General features: G+C 49.8%; 1 protein-coding gene across 2 annotated transcripts; it reads right to left on the bottom strand.

Moving 5' to 3' along the window:
• Positions 1-8,092: 8,092 nt before the first annotated feature.
• Positions 8,093-21,412, bottom strand: LOC125746331 (ceramide kinase-like). 2 transcript variants are annotated; one of them, XM_049020218.1, is made up of 14 exons: positions 20,858-21,412; positions 17,659-17,703; positions 15,865-15,984; positions 15,659-15,781; positions 15,420-15,545; positions 15,025-15,091; positions 14,623-14,768; positions 14,406-14,480; positions 14,159-14,311; positions 13,578-13,683; positions 13,277-13,359; positions 12,327-12,538; positions 11,944-12,149; positions 8,093-10,789 (listed from the first exon to the last, which is right to left on the bottom strand). In XM_049020218.1, the coding sequence occupies exons 1-14, from the start codon at positions 21,000-21,002 to the stop codon at positions 10,702-10,704; spliced, it is 1,695 nt and encodes a 564-aa protein (XP_048876175.1). In that variant the 5' UTR covers positions 21,003-21,412; the 3' UTR covers positions 8,093-10,701. The 2 variants fall into 2 exon arrangements, with proteins under 2 accessions (XP_048876175.1, XP_048876186.1); XM_049020229.1 differs by lacking the exon at positions 17,659-17,703 and having other exon boundaries at positions 20,858-21,411.
• Positions 21,413-23,362: the final 1,950 nt, after the last annotated feature.

Here is a 23,362-nt window from a genome sequence, read left to right on the forward strand (position 1 = left end):
TTTCTAAGCATGACTTCCAGGTTTATCACCTGCTGAAGTACCAGAACCAGACTGCTATTCTCCCCATGGTGGTTTTCCTTGGTGAAACAGCATGCAGCTGATTCCTTGTTTGTGTTCATAATTGTGGTTTTAAACTCACAGAGCGCTTGGCCAGGTCAGTCCATCATATGTCTCTGGCTGCTCCCCACGAAGTTCCATCTGCCTGTGACCCTAGGGTGACCAGGACCAGATAGAGGACATCTGGTGTGTAGACGGATGTAGTTGTTCCCCTGATCCGGATGGGGAACCAGCCTTCCTCTTCTGGATCTGGTCCGATGTTCCCCAGAGAGCGGTAAAGCCTATGTGTCCTCATATCAGGGTCAGAACACTTCCCGCAGAGCTGATGATGGCTCTCGGAATTGCAGAACAGAATACGAAGTAAAATTAAGGTGGTTGCATTTGATGTTTGATCTCTCCTCTTGAGTTGTTAGGCTTATGTAGTTTTCTATTTTATACAAAGGTTACATGTTCAGCCCAGGCATGATTCTATTCATTTTTATATAGCGCCTTTTTTGATACATTCTTCCATCATTTATGCAGAAGGACACTAGGGACAGATAATGTGTGAGATTAAGTCCTGATTGCTACTAGGATCTCCTGTTTCACCATCCCACATGCAGGGATTAGCGTATAGTACTGTGTGCTTTTCCTCATTGGACTGAGGAAGTGGAGGATTTCACAATTGTGCCGCTTTCTTCAGACAGAACCTCAAGCCGGTCAGTGCGTGCTGTTCCCATGACAGCACCAGTAAGACCAACAGCCATGAGTGGAAATGGATCGAGAAGTTGCCTGTAACCTTCCCGTGAAGCCAATTCCTAAGACAAAGATGAAGCTGGAATGTTATTACCTAGCAGGCCCTGCATGAGTGGACCTTGTTACCACAGCAACGGCACCATGCTTCATTCAAACACAGGAATCACAGGGATAAAGTCCCTCTCACAGTGTGATGCTGTCTAGATGGATGCTCTCGCTGGCGGGATTTCGATCAGTTACTATATTAGTCTTTGCCTTTGTGCGGAAACATTAAATTCTTCGTCTTCACCACCTCCTCTAGCAGCGCTGAGCAGATGAAAGCTATCAGTGCAAGGCTTTTAAGGGTCCTTGCATGTGTCACAGGATCAGCAACACCGGTTTCTTGCATGTCCCAAGAATGGCTCTCCTGGGTCCTCATCTGTCTCAGGAATGGCTGTCCTGCATCTTCACTTGCCCGTTCCAAGAATTTCTCTCCTGAGTCCTTGTTCATTGAAGGAGTAGCTTTCCTGGGTCTTCGTCCATCCCTGGAATGGCTCTCCTGGGTCCTTGTCCATCCCAAGAACGGCTCTCAAGGGTCCTTGCATGTCCCAGAATGACTGTCCTGTTTTTTTGCATGTCCCAGGAACGGCTCCCCTGGGTCTTCTTCTGTCCAAGGAATGGCTTTTCTGGGTCCTTGTTCATCCTAGGAATGGCTCTTCCAGTTTCTTGCATGTCCCAAGAATGGCTCTCTTGGTTGTTCACATGTTTCAGGAACAGCTCTCCCGATTCCTTGCATGTCCCAGGAATGGTTCTCCTGAGTCCTCATCTGTCCAAGGAATGGCTCTCCCGGGAATGGTGTCCCAAGTATGTCCCAAGATTGGCTCTCCTGGGTTTATATCTGTTCAAAATACGGGTCTGTCAGGTCCTCACATGCCCCAGAAATTGCTCTTCTGAATCCTCGTGTGTCCAGGAACAGCTCTCCCAGATCCTGGCACATCCCAAGAACAGCTCTTCTGGGTCTGTGTCCATGTCATCCCCTAACCTATCAGAGGGAACTCCACAGATAATTATGGCATCCCTGGTTCCCTGGACTGCCAAGCCATTTGCTGTCCTCGCCAAGAAGATCGAAATACACCTCTTCTGGCAGGATGGGAGGTATACCAAACCCAGGACTATGATTTGCCACCCCCTCCCACCGTGGGCTTATTTCCCACAGGTGTCAATTTTAAGACAGGTAACTAGAGCTCGGGAGTGACAGTGACGTTTGTATCAGCAGGGGCATATATGGGTGGCAGCCGTGACCTCTGACCCGGAAGCAGATGACCCACAGCACACAGCCACAAGGGAGTGAGGCTTGAGGATGAAGCTGCTGATGGGGGGACGGGGAAGGAAGAACAGATGAAGATGGGCTTTTGATTATGTGATGGGATGTCAGGCCATCTGTGTGATGGATGTGGTCATTACGGCTCCTCTCCCCACCACGGGGTCGATGTACATACCTGCACCATCGTCCTCTGTCTCCTGACCGCCCCCTGAGCACCCACTGTCGTTTTAAAAAGCCATGCTGCCTCTGTGAGTTTGCCTACATAACCTGTCACCGACAGTGTGGCTCAGAGCCTCTTTCTGTTCAGCTGTACACAATCCCCTTTATTTGCCATTTTCCAGATTCTGGTCCTCTCATTTCCAAGCTGTCGTGGGGGAACAGGGGGTGGAGGGAAGTTTCTGCAAAAGTATCAGTGACATCTGAGTGCTGATTGGCTCTGTAATGGTGTTTTAGACTTTGCCTTGTTACTCTGTCCATTTTAATGGAAAACTTATGGAACTGTTTGTATACCTGGGGATAATAATCTGCACACATCCATCCATCCATTTTCCAAACCGCTTATCCTACCGGGTCGCGGGGGGTCCGGAGCCTATCCCGGAAGCAATGGGCACGAGGCAGGGAACAAACCAGGAAGGGGGGCCAGCCCATCGCAGGGCACACTCACACACCAGTAACTCACACATGCACTCACTCACACACTTTAGCAACTCCAATTAGCCTCAGCATGTCTTTGGACTGTGGGGGGAAACCGGAGTACCCGGAGAAAACCCCACAATGACATGGGGAGAACATGCAAACTCCACACACATGTAACCCAGGCGGAGACTCGAACCCGGGTCCCAGAGGTGTGAGGCAACAGTGCTAACCACTGCGCCACCATGCCGCCCCATCTGCGCACATATTCGCATAAAAAAAAGAAAATCCCAATGGTTAGAAAAGGAAGCCTAACCAAGCCGACCACAAGGGGGCACTACAAGACAGTATTTCACAGGGAAGGGCCGCCCCGGCTACACTTGTGTGTCTATCTTCCTGTGTGTCTGTATCTCTGTGTCTGTCTTGTCTCAGTATCTGTGTCCATACGTCCTCACTTATCTGTTTCTGTCTCTCTGCATCATCATATCTGCACACTTCATCATAACGGTGACTGCACTCGGCAGAAGGCCCGGTAATACCCATTCTGTAAATACGCTGTTCTGTGAGTACACCATCCTGTGAGTATGACTTTCTGTAAATATACCCTATGGCGAATACACCATGTGAGTATACCCTTCTGTGAGTACACTGTCCTTTGAGTATTTTGTCATTTAATGAGTCTCACAACTCGTGCACACGTGCTCGTGAGCAGAAAGGAGGATGTTAACACTAAGTTAACATCTTTCTGAGATCCTATTTTAATATTGCACGTTCAAGGTGGTAATCAGAATTATACATATATGATTCAGAATGTAATACCAGCTGATCAACGTGAATAGGGGGAGAACCAGCAATATTTTTCCGACTTCATCTATCTATGAATACTTTGCATGTCACAACATGCTTAATCCTATGAATATTCCATTTGCACATTCTGTACATATGCTGTATTCTCCAAACATAAAAATGATACGTATAATTGCTGTGCACTTTGACAACATTACCTTGTCAATGTCCACTGAGAGTGCGATATTAACTTATCGTCGGTAACACTAGCCCGAGATATCGCTAGTATCTGGGGAGCGCTGCTCCCAGGAATTAATCTGGTTCAGTGATGTTGTAAGAAGAAAGATGTCTTATTGTTCATAATGAAATTTACTGTACGGTGGCCTATTCTGCAGTGACTTTAAGAGGATGTGGGAAATATAATCCTTTGCTGAATTTTGAGTGCTGCTTTAATATAGTACACAGAGACATCTGATTCCGATTACCACCTCGAACGTGCAATATTAAAATAGGATCTCGGAAAGGTGCTAACGTAGTGTAAGACTTCTGGCATCGACTGGTCAGGGATCATCTTTCAGCCACTGTTCTCGCCTCCAAAGTCTCAAAACTCCAACCTGTGGAGCGAGTGAGTGTTGTGCAGAGGCAAGCATGTAGAGAGGGCCCAGCGAGCGTGAGATCATAGAGAGGATGGGTTTTCTGTGTACGTGGTCTTGGGTTTTGAGACTAATTTAGTGTAGAGAGGATGGAATTTCTGCTTGCGAGAGCATACGCATGCATGGTTTTTATGTGCGCGAGTTCTGAGACTAATTAAACACCACTGAGTATGCCCTTCTGTGAGTACACCATCCTGTGAGTATACCTTTCCATGAGTGTGCCATTCTGTGAGTACATCCATCCTCATTATATTCATGCCCCCCATGATTATGACAGCCTGTTGCGATAGGGCCTCCTGTAAATGCCGACGTGCCAAGGGGCTGCTGCAAGGGGCGACCAGCAGACTCTTCGGGTTCATCCATTTTTCCCCTTTGGCCTCGTGGAAACGTGTGATCATTATTCTCACAGTTCAGACCATCAGATTAGCTACTTTGATGCATAACCAGTGCAGTGTGATGCAATGTTGGGTCCAAGCTCCTCTAGGACCCAGGTTCAGCAAATTTGCTGTGCCTGGCGCCTTGTTGCACTACGTGACTCCAGTTGCTGACCACTATTGTAAACGCTAAGTGCTATTGTAAGCGCTTTGTAAACCCAGTGGTTAAGAGCGTTATTTAAATGAAGATTGATTGATTGATATTGGTATGTGTAGGTTGCCATCTACTCTCATCAGGCTATCAAGTCCACGAACGTGGTTCCCGTTTTCTAAGCCAGATCTGTTTTCTGGTAGATTAGCCAGAGACTCTGTGATGTGAATCTGTCTGGCAGCTCCTAAGTCAGCAAACGTGACATGGTGAATCGTGTTGTTTGGCGTGAAGCCCTGGGAGAATTTTTGAGCATCAGACTTGGGATGATGGGTCCCGTAGGGGGGGAGTGTATAATTAGTCTGAGCATCGTTAGACATGCAGCTTAACGAGTCTCGTGGGCCAAATGGAGCTCAGTTTTGCCTCCTTAACCCATGTTAGATGATGGCCCCACGGCACCTCCTGCTGGCTGCTCTGTGGAGGCTGATTTGAAACCAGCAGCAACAGTGCCTCATTTGGAGCAGGTTCTGTGCTGGGATGCCAGTTTACAGCTTGGTGTGGAACCCATTTCATACAGTGCAAATAGATAGATATTTTATTAATAGATAGATTTTTATTAAATTCAGGTGTTTCAGCAGCAAGTGAACAGGTATGCATTGCTTAATATCGCCGTTACTTTCTGTCCAATAGGACACTAGGTGACTTGGACGCTATGCCAACATCTTATACACTGTATGCAACCTTATACGGCATACCTGGACTGCCTAAATTGCCAAGATACTTTAAATGAGAGACTACACACCAAAATAATGATAAAATTACTGTAAAGCAAATACATAAATGTAAAATGCGTGTCATCGTTATCAAGTATTATGGGCAGGCCCGGAGTGGCCAATCGGGAGACCCCGGAAAATTCCCGACAGACGCCTTAGCTGCTGTGCCGGTCAGAAACAAAATAATTTGGCAAGTTTAAAAGTGAGCCATTCGGAAGCAAAATAATTTGACAACGTAAAAAATCTTCAGCAATGCTTCAGAATGTTAACCAGTGAGTTTTCTCCTGCATGTGCATGCACGCAATCGACCATGGTTGCTCAACCTAGAGGAACACGCAAAGACGCGGCACACGAGTGCATGTGAGGGCTCAACATTGAGAACTGAGTGAGCGCAGTGTGCAGTTGCAGAGGTGCCACAGCTAATCACCTCTTGCCAGTGCTGATCACTGGAGGTTCTCAAACGATGGATGTTAGTAAGGGACCGGGCGGGGCTGAAAAAGTCAAGCTGCTTCAACCGTTCAATATGCTGTTTGTTACTTATTTTCTTCTTGAAATGTCAGCAATAAATTTATCGGGATAATAATACTTGAACTGTGGCATCATTTATCAAAGTTTCCCCCAGAACGAAGACAAAATGGGCCGGTCCTGGGCATAAAACTCCTGGGCTGAAAATGAGCCCCACTCTGTGTCTGATTATGGGTATTATAAAGTAGACATGGACTGTGCCATTATATGGCTGGCAGGGCAGTCGCTTTGTGTACTGCAAGTACACGTGGTGCAATACGGCCTCTTACATCTTCTGTATCTCATTAGCCATTCAGGATTTTTCAGCTCTGTTTTAACCTCATGGGACCTTGGATGTTATGCAGAAGGAGATTAAGTGACACATGACTGTATACTTAACAGATTAGAGAATAAAAATCAAACTTAATAATGAAGTGTCTTATTATGTACAAGGAATAAATACGAATGTGCAAATGGAGCGGTAATGTGTCAACAGTACTGTCCCCGGGGACCCACAGTCAGTCCACATCCAAAAATGGGGACTGTCCGTGGGTCCCCGAGGACCGGATTGGAAACACTGCTGTACAATAATGTGGCCTGTGACATCTGACTGAAAAATCCCCCTTCGAAAGCCGAGGAGAGCCATCTGTCTTGCGTTAGCAGTGAGCTGCCGGCTGGGAGAGATCAGATGTGTGTAGGGTTTCCTGTCCTGTTCCCGGACTGACCTGGTGCTGCTGCTGTAAGGATTTGCCTGGATAGGGGGGAGGCGGTGTGTGGTTGGAATTGCATTGCTGTCTGCCAGATCGAGGCTTAGGTGGCAGCAGTGCCCCGCATTCCTGAGCTTAACGCAGCGGGGGCTCCGGCTCCTTCCCAGCTGCTTGGCTGTTTTCTACCTGGCTTTTCATCATGTGTTTGATTAACTCTGTGCTGCACCTGCTACTTAATGGACCATCACCATCAAGACTCTATATACACACCTCCCTGATTCTCAGCGGGTTGTTCTTATGTGAGTTTGCATTAAAACTCACTCCCGCTGAAAATATGTTTTCTTGACTGATTCTTCAGGGAGACGGTTTGTTGTGGCTGACAAGTTCATTAGGGAGGAAATCGATGCCGGCGCATGATGGAGAGAAGCCCGCCGTTATGTGTTCCGGCTTGCTGCACGTATCCACCATAATGACCGGACGTGTGCTAAGGCCAACTGGCATTGCAGAAGCTCCTGCATCCGCTGCACGGCTCGGAGCACCGGATAGCGTTACTTAAGGGCCAGTTGGTCTCAGCGCCTCCTGGACATTTTGGAGGAGATCTAACAGGGGTCAGGGAATCGATCATCGATATTGAGTGATTAGAGGGGATGCCCAAAGCAGCTGCACTTCTTTACCTATGGCTGGAATTATGCAGATGGATCTTCCTTCACCTCCATCCCTGAACTGAGGGCCAGTCTGGATGACTCACCTGCCAGACACATGATTAATCAGCCGGTAAATACTGCAGTGCATGGCCAACAAGCAGGAGACGGAATTTACTCCCCTGAGGCAGATGGGAGAATGATGGTGCCCCTCAGCTGGCTGTATAGTAGCGAGAGGGTGCAGCAGGGCAGAACGGGTGTGGGGTGAGTTGGAGTGAGCCAGAATCTTCTGGAGTCACTTTGACCAGGGGCCCCAAGCCACCATGTCTGACTGGCTCGTCTGCCTTTGGTGATCCGCTGGTGCCGGGTAACCTTAGACAGTATAAACCGTACATTCCTGAGCGATCATTTCCCACAGCAGCTGCTGATACAGCCATCATTGGCTGTCATTCTGTTAATGTCTGAATACTCCAGCATGTGAGCGATCATGTGACTCAGCTGCTCTCCTGGCCTGAGCACTGAATGGACCCACTAACAGAGCATGCGAATGAGTGGATGCAGAGTGTCACAGTGTGTCCACATACGCTGTAATGCAGAGGCTCGGGGAGTTGCGCTGTCCTTTCACGGTCCCGGGTTCGAATCCAGTGACAGGTTGGTGTGTGGTGCAGGTTATTTCCTAAGGCTATGGAGGTGTGGACTTAAACCAGGGAAAGAAGAAAGCTGGGAACCGTTTATGAAAACAACGCTGGGAGAAGGACCACAGGAAGAGTCACAGAGGTGCGTTTACACATTCTTTATTTAACCAGTTCAAAAGGACAACACAGGTCTGTTACACAGCCATCCGGAAATCTGCAGGACCTTCTCCCCACCAGGGTCAGCCAACACTACTGATGGATTTATCAAGGACTGGCCTCCTCATTCGCTTCAGAATGTCACACAAATACACATTTATATGTCGTTAAGGTGGCATCTAATGGAGAGCAGGAGCGACTGCTTGATGGCGTCAGACCAGCTGATGGGTACGGAGAACATCTGTTAGGCAGTGCCTGGGCTTCCCCTGATGCCACCCGGGCAGATGTGTTTCTAACGGCAACAGCATCACCCAGCCCTGTCTACCCAGCAGGCATGCAACTGGATTTATAAACCTTCGATGACCTCTGGGGTCCTGTGACACACGGAAAGCTGACACTGTGACATTTCTGATCAGCCAGACGGCCTAATTCAGAGAAGAATAATTTAAGACATTTGGAGTCATTCATATGTGTGGTGACCTGAGATGCCATTTCTAATTTACCTACTGCCAAAATTCAGCTGACAAAGGTCCCTGACAGCGGAAAGGTAACAGAACAGAAACACAAATGGACGCAAGAGAAACTAAGAATCCTTCAGAAGAGAAGATAGGTGTTTACACGGTATGAGACAAAGGTCACGCAAGAGCTGCTGGACACACATGCCCCCTGCTGGCCCCAGATGCCCAGCCCACATGGCCGAGCAGCTACAGGAATGCGGGTTTGTACCCCCATATAGCAGCTGATTCACACAGTGAGCTTCGACGTTTGCTGTTCAGGAGGGAAAACCCTGCTGGTCAAAGCTGCTACAGTGATGTGTTCTGTAGTGAGCTGGGAATCGGGGTCAAGGACCTAAGGCAGCTGCGAATGTGACTTACGCGACACCGGAATGTCATTCCCGCCCCTCTACATCTAAATCCAAACTCCAAGCTGTGGGCTGAGCTTCCACTACACACGCGTGATATAATTCTTCCTTTTCACCAGTGGCTGATGTTGGCAGGAACACATGCTGCGTTAATTTCAATTGTGATGCTAATGCTGTGTTCCCTTTAGGGGGATCAGATGCACCAGGCCGGTCAGTCCATCCACATTAGGCAGGTATAGCTCAACACCTCAATGCTACAGTATATTCAAGCTTACAGCAGATACCCTATCAAGTCAAACAGCTATTTAAAATGCGTCTTTGGCATAGCGGCAGTAAATAACATCTTCAAAAATATTCTGAGATTTAAAAAAAAAAGAAAACATGAAAAATGAAATCATGAAGGGCTCCTGTCTGGATTCTGCTTAGTGGATTTTCAAGCTTACGGAGTGAATCTGCGGCAGAAACGTTAGATAACATACATAAAAGTCAGTTACATAGTATATCTGCCCTCCACAGAGAGCTTGATGAAAGTGACGAGCCTTGTCAATCATTCAAGAGGATTCAACAGAATTCCTGGCTGCCTCTATAGAGTGACCAGACTCGCTTGGAATGTCCTGTCCAGGCCGGGATAACGTGCCTGCGATATCCCTCTCTGGCAGCCGGATCACTGTGCAGTCAGTCACTGGCTGGATCGCGGAATCCACCAGATCCACGAGGTCCTCCAACTACAGTAAGACCAGCTTAACTGCTCAAGGTCATACCTCCTACATCTCCTGGAAGCCATGGATGCAGTAACAGCATTGCAACCCAGCAAATGATTAAAAACAGAAATGATGCACAATACCTTCAAATGAGAGGGAAATGGCTCACACTCTTGTATGAAAACCTCAGAGGGTGACTCTACAGCATCCTCTCCAGGCAGAATTCACTGGCGCACACAGTCACTGATGCACAACCCCCAGATCTATTTACATACAGGTAGCATTTTGGCAAAGGTTGTGCATGTGAGACGCCTGAACAGGACGCGGTTACAGCAGCCCGGGTGCACCACAACACACACAAATACACGCTCACACATGCTCATGCACAGGCTCCCCGGCTCATTGCTGCTTATTCTGCATGTCAGTAAGTATAAATAAAGGGCGCTGTTTATTCTACAGTACATTATCACCAGCATCAGAAGAATGTTCCGGGTGGGCATGTTAAGGAGTGTGAGTTACCCTTTATTAAGGTTGGGGAAGTTACTCACAAAAGTAATCCATTACAGACAGAGGTGGAAAGTTCAGGTTGAGGACGTATAAATCCAGACCAAGGTTTTGTTTTAACCAGTCAGCTGAGTCCTCTGTGACTGTGAGTCTTTATACTCAACAGGTTGGTTGTAACAAAACCTTGGTCTGGATTTGTACTTTCAGGACTGGAACTTTCCACCTCTGTCTGTAAAGGATTACTTTTGTAACTTCTCCAATACCGCCCTTTAATGAGGAAGCCATAAGGGGAAAAAAATACACACAAACTGAACCTCGAAACCCCTGCCCAAAAATCCATCATTACCCCAGAACATTCCCACAAATCACATTGCCAGTGTACCAAGCCGATGTCACTGAAAATTCACACTCGCCATATGGAACAAGCAGGCAGGCAGAAAATAGCCACCCGAGGCGGGCAAGGGGGGTGGGTGGCCTCACCCCAGGCCCCCTGGTGTCCAATAGTGCTCTGAAGGAGACGCTCTCTGCGTCACACTGCATTCAGGCCACGCATGTCCTCGGTGATGACCTGCTCCTCGACCCCACGAGCGAACAGCCTGATCAGCTGGCAGTGCACCCTGGAGAGACAGAAGGGGGCGCACTGGTTAAAAACTAGCACCCTGGAGGGGCTCTGCAGCTGAAACTCTGAGGCCTACACAGCCAGCTGTGTTTACACAGGTGTGTCATTCAGGATCAGTTTCTCCTGCATTAGTGGTGATTTTACACTGATATCCCAGATGGATAGTTCTGCAAATGTGATTGGTCAGACACAGTTACTGTAGATAATAAAAATGACACCAGTGGTCACTGTGGGGGCGGCATGGTGGTGCAGTGGTTAGCACTGTTGCCTCACACCTCTGGGACCCGGGTTCGAGTCTCCGCCTGGGTCACATGTGTGTGGAGTTTGCATGTTCTCCCCATGTCGTCGTGGGGTTTCCTCCGGGTACTCCGGTTTCCCCCCACAGTCCAAAAACATGCTGAGGCTAATTGGAGTCGCTAAATTGCCCATAGGTGTGCATGTGTGAGTGAATGGTGTGTGAGTGTGCCCTGCGATGGGCTGGCCCCCCATCCTGGGTTGTTCCCTGCCTCGTGCCCATTGCTTCCGGGATAGGCTCCGGACCCCCCGCGACCCAATAGGATAAGCGGTTTGGAAAATGGATGGATGGATGGATGGTCACTGTGTTTAATTAAAGACAGCCATTAATACATGGAAGGGGGTTATGTAGACGAAGGACGATTCTCTGCTTCTGCACAGATGACGTTGTGATTCAAGGATTTGCTGCAAAGATGCATCAGGCAGTCATATTCACTGGCAAACAGTTACATAATGAAGTCATCCTTCACCCACTGATTATAGCATTGCAGAGTTTCCTAGGAGATGATGGGGGGTGGGGCCTACAAGGTGCGGTCCTGGGACAGGATGCAACGCCTCCCCCACCTGTATCTCTCTCATTCACATACCTGTACCTTGAACAAAGGTGTCTCTATTTCTCTGTGCTGACGGCCACCTTTGTACCATGAGTGACATCACCAGGCTGCACTGCCTCATGGGTTTCACCAAGGCCATCATCTACACAGTTCATATTCAAACCTAATCAGGTTCTTTAATGCTGCAAGACGGCCCCCTGGGCAGGACCACTAGGACTGTTTATAGGCATAAACAGCAGACCATGTGACAGTAAGATGACAGGTGAGACCGGAGCACGGGGATGGGTCGGGCAGGCGGACATACCCGACGTCAATGGCGGCATGCTGCAGGATCTCGCCGTCGCAGTTCCAGCTGCTGTTGAGCGCGGTGCAGCCGCAGGCCGGGTGGTCCCTGCAGATGTGGCCAAAGAGTGTCTTGCCGTGCTCCTTAAGGTCCAGCTCACTCTCGCAGTGCCTGGGCGTGAAGCGGAAGCGCCGCACGCGGTGCACCTCCACGAAGTCCAGATCAAACTACGGAGACCCAGCACGCCGTGCTCGGGTTAGCGACACGCGTCTCTCACGTACACAAAGCCGCTCGGAATGCTTAGGCGACACGAAACCATTCTTCCGCCTCTCGTCTCCTGCAGCCCCCCGAACACCCTGAGTTTACCCGATGACCCCACCCCCGCATCTCTAGGCGCCACCCACCTGGTCATCCTTGCTGGTGTGGCGCAGCAGGTGCCGCAGGAAGTTGAGGCGGGAGCACTTGCGGACGAGGATGAGGTCGGCCGTGCCGTCGGCCAGGTGTGCGGCGGGGGACAGACCCTTGGGGCTGCGGGGGCACGCACAGCTCATACTGGCTGAGTTAATGGCCAAGAACTTCCCCCGGAGCACCTGCCAGCCGCCGCCACCGTCGTCCTCTGCGGGACACAAGGAGAGAGAGGGGAGCCACACACTCCCTTAGCACAGCAAGAGAGGGTGACTGACCCGTCCCCAACATGAAGCAGAAGGTAACCCGTCGTCTGCTCACTCACAGCCCCTGACAGGCGGCTAAGATGGAGGCAGCCCTGCGCGTATACAGTTTGTGCTGCCTGGGCCAGGCTCCAGGTCCCCCCCCCTCCCCCGCTCGACCCTGACTGTGACCGGAAATCGGATGAATAGTCACAGACCAAAGATCAAACGGTCCTGGTGTGAGGTTTCCATGCTCAGTAATGAACAGCTAAAGCTGGTATCCGCTGATGCTCGGACGAGTATGCTGCCCCCCCCTCACTTCACACAGCAAGTCCACTAGCTGCCACCAACTCTGACCCACAGGAAGGGTGCTTCCTAAGCTGAAAAATGCTACCTTATGGAAGAAGGAGGGTTAGGAAACACTGTGCTAAACTACTGTTGGGGAGGGGGGGGGCGATCTGTTTTCTGTAAACGGCAGCTTCTCTTTTGCCTGGTGACAGGAAACGCGAGGCATTTTAACAGCCCCCCTGTGACACCCTTTCCCCCAAAGTCTCGGACCTGTGAGACTGGAAGATGTTTTGTGCTGCTTCTGGTGAAAGGTAACACCCCCCACCCGGGGCCTGCACTCGGTGTCCCGGTTAGACATGGGGGAGTGTGCTTTCACTGGAGATGCTTTGATGTCGATGGTGTGGACGCCTGTTCCTCACCTCTGCCGGAGACGTCCTCGTCCCCCTCACACGCCCGCCTGTCTTGGGAGTGCAGCTGACCGCTGTGCAGGCACACGTAGCACCTGTGCGGATGAGGGGTGAAAGGTCAGCGCCGGCATCACCCTGTCACACCGGGGACAGGTTCCGGAACTGCCCACAGCAGCCGGGTATACCCCTCCCCCAACAATGCGATCTCCGAGCATAAAACCAGACGACTGTCTGTCTCTCGTGGCCCTGTTAGCATGGAAACATCCCCCCGAGCTGACTGGGAGGGACTGGGAGCCTCTCGGAGAGTCATTACCCGGCACTGCATCTCGTCTTGTCCCGCGGACTCCCCAGGGTGCTCTGCGCCGGCAGGAACGATACCGTCCCTTCGTAGTAGTTGTGTGTCAGAAACGTCTTGACGCCTGAGACAGCAGGGGACAGAGGAAACAGAGCGGACCCTGTCAGTGCTGGGGACAGACGGGACCCTGTCAGTGTTGGGGACAGACGGGACCCTGTCAGTGTTGGGGACAGACGGGACCCTGTCAGGGCTGGGGACAGAGGGGACCCTGTCAGTGTTGGGGACAGACGGGGCCCTGTCAGTGTTGGGGACAGACGGGACCCTGTCAGTGCTGGGGACAGACGGGACCCTGTCAGTGTTGGGGACAGACGGGACCCTGTCAGTGTTGCGGACAGACGGGGCCCTGTCAGTGTTGGGGACAGACGGGACCCTGTCAGTGCTGGGGACAGAGGGGACCCTGTCAGTGTTGGGGACAGAGGGGACCCTGTCAGTGCTGGGGACAGACGGGACCCTGTCAGTGTTGGGAACGGGGGGGGGGGGGGGGGGGGGGGTCAATGCTGCAGATGATGATGCAGAACATGTTTCTTACAAGGACTCACCTGAAATATCGTATCTAGATGGCCCCATCCACCGCTTCCTTTCACTGTCTGCCAGGACATCGCCGTAGAAACCATATCCAAGCAAGGAGACGGAGTACCGGAGGAACGTGTTGTTGTGGTGAACGGAGCAGACATCCATGGGCTGGGAGTCCCCTGCGGAGGCATTCACAGGCATCATCAACAGCGTTTATCATGGTGACTCTGTCACATGATCTAAAGGTACAATGGGGGTGGGGAGCTCACTCACCCACGATGATGTGCAGGGCTGACGTGATTGGGTCGTTGATGCCCACCGTCGCATAGCAAATGCAGTCGGTCGAACCTGTTTTTAAAGCAGTAAGCGATACTGAGTCTGCAGATTAAACATTAAATTATACATTACAGGGATGGCTGCTGGGACTGGGTGTTACCCCAGGCAACAGGCCCGGTCCCTCAAATCAGCGGCACCCAATCCCCTGCCTCACCTGCAGGGATGATGCCAACCCGCAGAGTGCACGGAACCAGGCTCTCGTCAGCACAGTTCTGGTCCACGCCGGCATCCCTCTGGGTTCTGGCCAGCAGCCCATGAATGACCTCGCTGAACATGCCATCGCCTCCCACACACACAACACTGGCGGGGGGAGGGCAGAGCTTCTGTTAGGCGCCTCCCACTGATCGGGCCCACCGGGTCGCTCGAGGTTAAATAAGCGCTTTCAGGTATGTTTACACAATTTTTTTTTATAGATGCTGGTTTGGTGTGGAAAGGGGATCGGCGGATCGGCACACCACTGACATGGTTCCTGGGATGCCCCATTTGGCTCAGTTCACATTATGCTGAGATTAACCCCGACTGAGTGTAGCGTTTTCGCACCCCTGTGTAAACTTACCCACTGTATCTCTTCAGGTCAGCTTCGGTGTTCAGGTGGTCCCTGGCGTGATTGGCCCGCTCTGTAACTATGGAAACAGGCATGCAGTCACACATGTGCACCTTTCCTGTGGCACAGTGCGAGGCCCAGCCCTGGGGAGCGTCGCCCGCGACATGGCTGCGTGGCAGGGGAGGTTCAGCACGCTTACACAAGACGCCAGCGAGGAGGCTTGTGCGGCTGATCGATGCCCTGATGCCTGTGTTTACCTTCATTCCTGTGACGGATCGCGCAGTAAATAAAAACATATTCCCGGCCATGTTGGCCGTGCTCGGTCATTTGCCTTCCCGGATCGAATTGCATCCATAAAATCCCATCGCTCATCGAAATGCTAATGCGCGCCAAGGAGGCAAACTCACCGATCACCTCGGTGGATATGGAGGCCCGCGCAAAGAGGGGGGCCACCTTCTGCTCGTAAATCCGCTTTCCCTGCTGCTTTCCACCGTAAGGATTAATATAGACCAACAGGCGTTTCGGTCGGCTGGCTGTGGAAACACATGGAGGGGGGGTGGGGGGGTTCAGTCTCATGACTGAACCACAGAGGCACCACGCTTCCCTGAAAATGTGATTGGGCGTACGGACGGGGACAGGAACGTACTCAGGAGGGATAGCTGCTCCTTGATAGCCTGGACCCAGCGCTGACACAGCGCCCCATCCGGGCAGTGGAAGGTCACGTCCGCACACCGCCAGCGGTGTTGGCTGCCTCGCTCCACATAGGACACTGCAAACAAGCCAGGGGGCGCCACTGGTCACTATTGCTCAAAGAAAGGGGCTCCATCCCCAAAAAGACCACACCCCCCATACCTGTGAAAGCACACGGATGCATCTGGGCCATCTTCTGCCATCTTCCATCCTCCTTCAAGCAGCTGTCCGGCTCAGTCTCTCGCACGGCTACGATCTCTGATACAGCCACGGAGCGGCTGCCTGTTTAAAACAGAACAGTTGCATCAGGAAGCCCTTCACACGGGGTAATTAGTCTATAACGACCTCTGGAGAGAGAGAGAGAGTGGAGAATGTTCCAGAAATCAGAATGTGAATTGAGGATCCTCTAGTTCAGTAGAGCAAGATGATGGCTGACTGAAGGGGGCGCTATAAGCATAGTCAGATATCTAATCTACTTCCACAGGGCCTCCTCTCCCTGCCCTCGTGACACACATTGGCATGGAACCCAAGACACAGGTGTTCCCACGATTACACTCTCTGCGTGTGTAAGCTGTTTCGCAAGCCATCATCCTCCAGCTTGACACGGGAGCCAGAGCACCAAGATCAGATTATTGACTGTGAAGCATCATGGTCGCCACGGCTTATGCTGCCCTGGGGTCAGACCGACCGGGCGGGTGGAGACGCTGGAGCATGTGGGGAGCGCCAAGCCCTGCTCAAAATAATGCCAGCATCCCCTGTGACCCTGAGAGGGAATAGGACGATTCCTCTCAGCTTTTCGCTTGTTAGATGCCGAAGGACACGCTGGAATTTACACGGCTCACTCCAACTCCAAAGCAACAGCAAATCAATCATGGCGAATGAAACGTGACATTTATATGCTTTGATTTACATGAGTTATCAAAACAAAACCGCAGTATGAGGCACGTGGCAAATGACAATGTTTCCACGTCTGCAGGGCGGAGCCAGCGGGATAGAGAAGGAGGGGAAAGAACATCAGCGGCCAGATGCCAGCTGAACGTTCTGGAAATGCCCTGGGACACCAGAGAGGGGAGCAACCTTAGCAGACAACCGAAAGCACCACCTCTAAGATCTGATGCGAGCTTCTGTCTTCCACACATGAGTGACCATGCGTGACAGGTCACATGCTCTGCCGCTGAACACGATCCAGGAGCCAAGGACCATGAAAGGCAGGAAACCGTCTGGAATTTCGCCCTGCTGAACCCTTCGGGTGTACCTTGTCCTGGCTGCGATGGAAAATGTAAATTCCACGAGGCCTGTGGGGTCCTGACTGGGCCTCTTTACTTCCACAGGCACGGCAGGAGGAGACAGGAAGGGGAGGCCGGGCGTGCGTGTGGAGCACACAGTAAACAGGAAGTGACAATGAACCACATGACCAGAATATGGAGTTTACAGGGTGACGATTACTGTACATATACTAATTAAACTAAACACACAACATGAACAGCTACTGCAGTCGACACAGACCTACTGACGTGCTGTGTGACCTTGACTCACCCCTAGGCCTGCTGTCTCCCTCCAGAAGGGTGCTTAATCATGCATAACTTCTTACACACACACACATGGTCATGTGACCTGCTTGAGCTCCCGACGTAAACTCCACATTCAAAAGAGAAGCCAATGGTTTAGCTGCTACTACAACTAGAGAGAGAGAGAAGGAGAGCGAGAGAGAAAAGGAGAGAGAGAAAGCACTACAGGAAGCCACAACCACGGCTGTATTTGATGTGAGGCGTCCACATCACAAATGGCCACCCGCCTGGGTCAGGGCTTTGCTGGAATTGTCCTAATGCTCTCATATGAAAGCCTCACAGTGACTGGATCGGTCTGGATCCAGCGATCGAGCGGTGATGAAACGGCTCATCAAATACAGCTGTTGGAGGCAGCAGTCCTCCCCCCGCTGAGGGGGGTGGGTCCTACCTGATGTGTCTCTGCTTCTGTGCAGAACCTTTGCCAGGCAGAACCCTGGAGAGAGACAGCAGGGTTCACTACACCTCGTCGGAGTCCCGTCTGAAGGTTAGCATGACACGCAGCGGGCAGTAAGCGTATCCGATGCCCAGGCAGACATCTCACTTCCTTGGGTGTGGACCGGAATTAACAGATAAAGACTCCCTTCACAGTGGAAAACCACCACTTTCGGTTCCCTGGAAGCCAAAGACATTATTGTGGAGTAGGGGTGGGAGGAACCAGTCTGTCAGGGAGTGTGCACGACAGCCGTCTGAAGGAACCTTGCACTATGTCTTTCCACGTCGATGGAAAATGAAACACAATAACCTGGGCGATGACAGGCTGCATGGCTGTAAACTTCTGGGACGCTTGATAAGGTCATTTGCAGGCGTCTGAGATGCCTGTTATCTGGCAGGCTCTCGCTGGGGTAGCCTGATTTCTGACTATACCACGGTTTCAGACACGCCTCAGAAGCAAACGCTCCTTTCTATAAATGTAAATACAAATCAGCTTGTCGAAAGAGCCATTGTCCTCAAATGAAGCTACTTTGGATGGGAGGGAGTTGACAGGGAGTGATGTCGGAGTTGTCTGTTATATACAGTGAGCATGATTCCGTCTAGGACAATCCATCGTTCACAGTATCTGCTCATATTGCTACAGACCTGAATTAATATGACGGGGCTGTTACGCAGCAGAATGTGACACATAAGCGCACCACCGGGATCAGCGCACTGGAGCGGTGATGTCCTACTGGAATGTGATCTCACAATTGGACCGACTGCCACACTGGTGACACGCATCGTCTGGACCTTGATCAGAGACCAGAGCGGGACTGATCCTTCACAAACACATTCTGTGAACCACCATCACTAGGAAAACCCAGGGAACCCACACTGGACACTGTGTTCCTACTCTGCTTTCGTTCCCACTAATGAAACTCCCCGTAGTTCATTTCAGAAAAATAAAAATGCCGTCAATAACTTTACTTAGACTTTATCTAAACGCAACGTACTTTAAACAGCCTTCAGCAAAGATAAGATAAGAACAGTTTCCTTTATGCAGAAATTTAGCATTTACTCTGAAAGTGACCCTGTTCTGTTCTCTTATGTTAGGAAGGAGCAGAGAGATGCAGAGGGGGGTCACATCGAAGACATACCCGGGGGGGTGATGCCGTGCGGCCTTACAATGTGGGAAACTCCCACTGTCCCGGTAAGGAAAAGGCTACATCCCTTGTCCCTTACTGGAAATAAAGTGCTCAGTCCTTACTGGAAATAAACCAGAACATGCATCTCAGCTCTGACAGGCTGAGCTTCAGAAACACTTCATCTAGTATAAAGTCCACCGCGTTTTTGAAACCCTGACAAGCGAACCTTTGTGTACGGAGATACAGACCGCTGACTTATGAAGGGAGCTTTTTATAGCTGATGGGTAATGTAAGCCTTCAAGGGTACTGGGAAGTCAATCTCCATTAAATGCAAGGCAATGAATACACTGAGGGGGGATTATGTGGTGAATACCTTTGTGCAAAATACCAAATGTCACTTAAGTCGATGAAGGTTTGAATCATCTTTACTGTGCTGGTGTCCTGAAGCCCCAAATTCTGTAAACTTGTCGAGCGGCTGATGGTGCATTTTAAAAATTCCGTATCAAAACCGTGAGCAGTAATACCTCTGAGAAACCAAAGAGCAGACTGTGTCTATTATGGGATGGCATGAGGTGAGCGGCAGGAAGGTCCCTGCGCAGAGCCAGTTCCGGAGATTGAGGCACACAGCAGTGGGTCCAGCTGGCTGTCCGAACAATCACACCCAGCCCAGATCATCAGCCTAAATCCACAGCAAGCAGACCTGCAATCCGGCTCAGGAAGGACCCCTGTGTCCGGCGCCCTGAACTAGGGAGTGTCAGCATAAAGAGGCATCCATGTCAAAGTCCAGCTCTGCTTAAAACAATGTCTGACGATGCAGGTCCTTTCTTAGATTCAGGCGTCTAGTTTAAACACAGAAACTAATCTCTTTATCTTGCTTACATTTCCTCCACCTGTGACAGAGTATAAACAGCCCTCCGTGAGAAACAGCAGACAGGTTGTTTACGCAGTTTTCAGATTATGCGGTTTACCTGGACTTCTGAAGTGGTTAATGTTTAATAATGAAGGTCGACCGTTCGTCTTTGAAGTGGAGGACGGACGCACTGCATTGTGGGAGCTGGGTTCACGCAACATCAAGCAGCACTTTCTGCCCAGTCTGCAAGCTGTAAGCAGCAGGCTCAGTGCCACAGTTTCCTGGCTAAGGGTGACAGAAAAGTCCACCTCCATCCTGGTGCTTTGCTGAGACTCAGCATAAGGCTTATTAAGCTATTTTTACAGGCTTACCTATAGTTACACCAAATATGGCCCATTCCATGTACATAAGTTTAATATTAGGTGGTGACCCGCATTGATGTGACGTGAATGTTGTTTTTGGATAACTAAGTCACCTCTTCAAGGACAAGGGAGTTAATTTTACAAAACATTTATTAACAACAAAGATGTGCAGTGTTTCTGAAAAAGTCAGAGGGTTCCTCTATTAATGCACAGCATGCTATTATGGACACTGCATCCAAGTTAGATAGGATAAGAGAGGATAAAACGAAGAGGTAAACATTATATCAGCCAAGAAGACCCTGCATCTGATCCGGCAGTGGAAACTGGGGGACATGAGAGAACATGCAGAGCGCAGTGTAACCCTACCTGTCACACTGCACCTCTGATACCCCTGCTAGATATTCATTAAAGTCTCCCTTAAGGAAATGGACATCATCCTGCTGGTGGGGCCATAACGCATCATCTTTAAACACCATCCTGTCCTCTTTTGTTTGACGTTATTCGCTCTCAGACTCTCTAATTAAGCGACACTTTCCATACACTTAAAGGCACTGCGCCCCCCAACGACTTCATGGAGAATCGCAGTCTGTGACTTCGTATAACAAAACTCACTACAGTATTAGACTCGTTATATCGTTATAAATATTTTCCGGGCGCTGACACCGAGAGCTCGCAGCGCGATGAGCGGTACCAGGCTGTGTAGGTACCGATACCGGTATCGAAAGCGAGGCTGCGGCGGTTGGCTGCAGGCAGCCGGGCCCCTCATCCGAAGGGATAAAGGGACGCCGGGTGGCCTCGGGCTTTGATCGCACTCACCGGCTCTCAGGGCATCCCTGACGCCCCCCGAAATGCGCGTTCTTCGCACCAGCTCCCTCCAGGAAAGCAGATCGCCGTCTAAGGCCACTTCAAACACCCTGTTCTTCACCAGAAGCTGGGATGACAATACCCGCTGCTTCTCCATCTTCCTCCTCCGAAACAATAAATAAAAAGCGATCCCAGCAATCGGCGTGCGGCGGGTTATCTAATCCCGGGCATGGCGATGAAGCGGCGGTGCTGGGTGGTGGCCGGGACCGAGCCGGGACGTGCGAGGTACGGGGCTCCGGGCACCCATCGGCGGCGGCTCAGCTGCGTAGCGGTTTCCTCTTCGAGGAGGGGCGATGGGGAGTGGGGGTTCTGCACGTGTCGTCAGCGCGCAAGCGGATCCGGTCACGGGGGCGGGGGATTCTCCCGTTACCTCAAACACAAAAGCCTTCTGGCACCCTGCGCTTCGGGAAACGGTGAAATAGAGATACATCCCCAGCTAGCATATGGCTTTTTTTTTGGGGGGGAAACAGAGTAAATAGTGTAGCGTCCCGGCAGATGGGGTCAGCGCAGTGCCCTCGCCTCCAGGTGACTTGTCCTGGGAGGTCCCGAGGGGGAGGGAAGCACATCTCCTCTCCCTTATACACGTGGGTTACAGTGCCTTGACCACCAAACCCCAGCGACATTAGACCCAAGCCTGGTCTACGTCCTGGCAATGACAGTGGCTGGCTTAAGCTCAGTCACATCTTGCCAGAAAGAAACTTAAGACACATCTTCTAAGATGACAACGCGGTCGGATCTAAGATCAATTCTGGATTAATGTTTACAGATGAAGGATGCTGACGATGAGATCGCACCAAGAGCACAGCGCTTTAACTCATGGGAGCGCTAGTAAAATGTGATAATCACACAACCCCCTTTTACCTTTAACATTAAGCTTTTACATTAGTTTAATGCTGCTTTCCATTTTCATCCATTTGTACAGCTGGATATTGTACAGAGGTAATTCATGTTCAGTACCCTGTTCAGAAAAGCAAAGTGGTAGATTTATTTTAATTGCTTAGGTAAAATGAGCTTTTAAATTTAAAATAGTACACCTATAGAAGTTTAATGTGTCTGCTACAATGGGCACGATTGGTAAATGTCTTATATTAATACATTTAATATCTGTTTTCATAGCCATTCACCACTGTAATATTGTCAGATGGTGAAATTGATTTTTATCTGTTTCCATAAATTTAAATTTTATTCTTTTCCCTATTCCGCCCTAGATATTATCAGTTAAGCCCGTTAGCAGGTCTTACAGAGATGGAAAGTAGTGCTGACCTTAACTAAATGTTTATCAGAATCAGAATTCTTCATTGTCATTGCACCAATGAACATACAATAACACATGTTTGGCTCGCTCCCAATAGTTGCATCAATAAACTAACAAACAAGGACAAGTGGCAAAGAACAGCTACGGAAACAATAAATAAACAGTAAATAATAACACAAGACAGGGTTTGCAGTAATAAATAAGGTCACAATGTACATAAAGCGACGAGTGTCAACAACGTGACAATTGCAAAGCAACAGTGCAAGGTAGCAGCGTTAATAATAGATAACCTGCATAAAATACTAAAGCTAAACTAATTAAATAAATATCACTTTTCTTGATTTGTGAAATAATATATGAAATAAATAGTATTTTTTAAATGTGATGCCTATGTCCTAATGCGTAGTTTTTTTGGCTATATCATTGCAGATTTTTTGTTTTTTAATGTAAAGCTTTGTGGCTATTCTCAAGTCACGTCCCTGTGGCATAACATACATGAAGTATATCTGTCAGTCACATCCAGATTTCATGAAGCGCACGGCTACACATATTACAATATCAGAAAAGCTATTCATCGTATGACGAAGCGTACTGACGCTCGACATACATGCGTTAGAAAGTACAGAGTAGCGTACAACTTCCAATGTAATGCAAACGGTGTACCCATTTATTTATTTATTTACAAAAAAAACAAACATAAAGTATCTAAAATTCTATCCAAACGCTCAAGGGTAGAAGAAATAGGTCCGCTGGGGCAGTGACACGCCTCATTAGTCCGTGCGTCATACGTAGCAGGCCACGCATGCCCGGCGTTTATTTTAATTGGAGCTTATCGTTGCGGAACTAGCAAATCGGGTGGCTGCTTTCTCCAAAGAGAAGGAACAATGGGGTGCAAGTATCATTAATCTTTTGTTCTGTCGTCTTTTGCCGTCTGCCTTAAAATACTATCGTACAGTAGACATAACAGGCCATCTGCTCCTGGAAAGGCAAAAGGCAGGCGAAGTCCTAGGCAGGTAGACGGCGCATTTTAGCTCTTCCGTGTCGCTGACGTGGTAATAATACGGAGCTAAATAGTGCAGAAGCCTGCAGTTTTATCCAGGCCTGCAAATATACGGTTTACAGAAAGGAGAACAACACTGTTTACTATTATTATATAAATACTCGCTCTCCCTCTCTCTCTCTCTATAGAGAGAGAGAGAGAG

This window comes from Brienomyrus brachyistius, chromosome 1, assembly GCF_023856365.1.
Source record: "Brienomyrus brachyistius isolate T26 chromosome 1, BBRACH_0.4, whole genome shotgun sequence".
Lineage (NCBI taxonomy): Eukaryota > Metazoa > Chordata > Actinopteri > Osteoglossiformes > Mormyridae > Brienomyrus > Brienomyrus brachyistius.

Bases quoted from the DNA above. Each gene is read 5' to 3' on its own strand.
- LOC125746331 (XM_049020218.1), bottom strand. From the start codon at position 21,002: ATGGAGAAGCAGCGGGTATTGTCATCCCAGCTTCTGGTGAAGAACAGG. The intron at 12,150-12,326 runs GTGGGTGGCGCC...GGGTCTCCGTAG, and splicing joins ACACCAGCAAGGATGACCAG to TTTGATCTGGACTTCGTGGA. The intron at 10,790-11,943 runs GTATGTCCGCCT...CTGTCTCTCCAG, and splicing joins CATGCCGCCATTGACGTCGG to GGTGCACTGCCAGCTGATCA.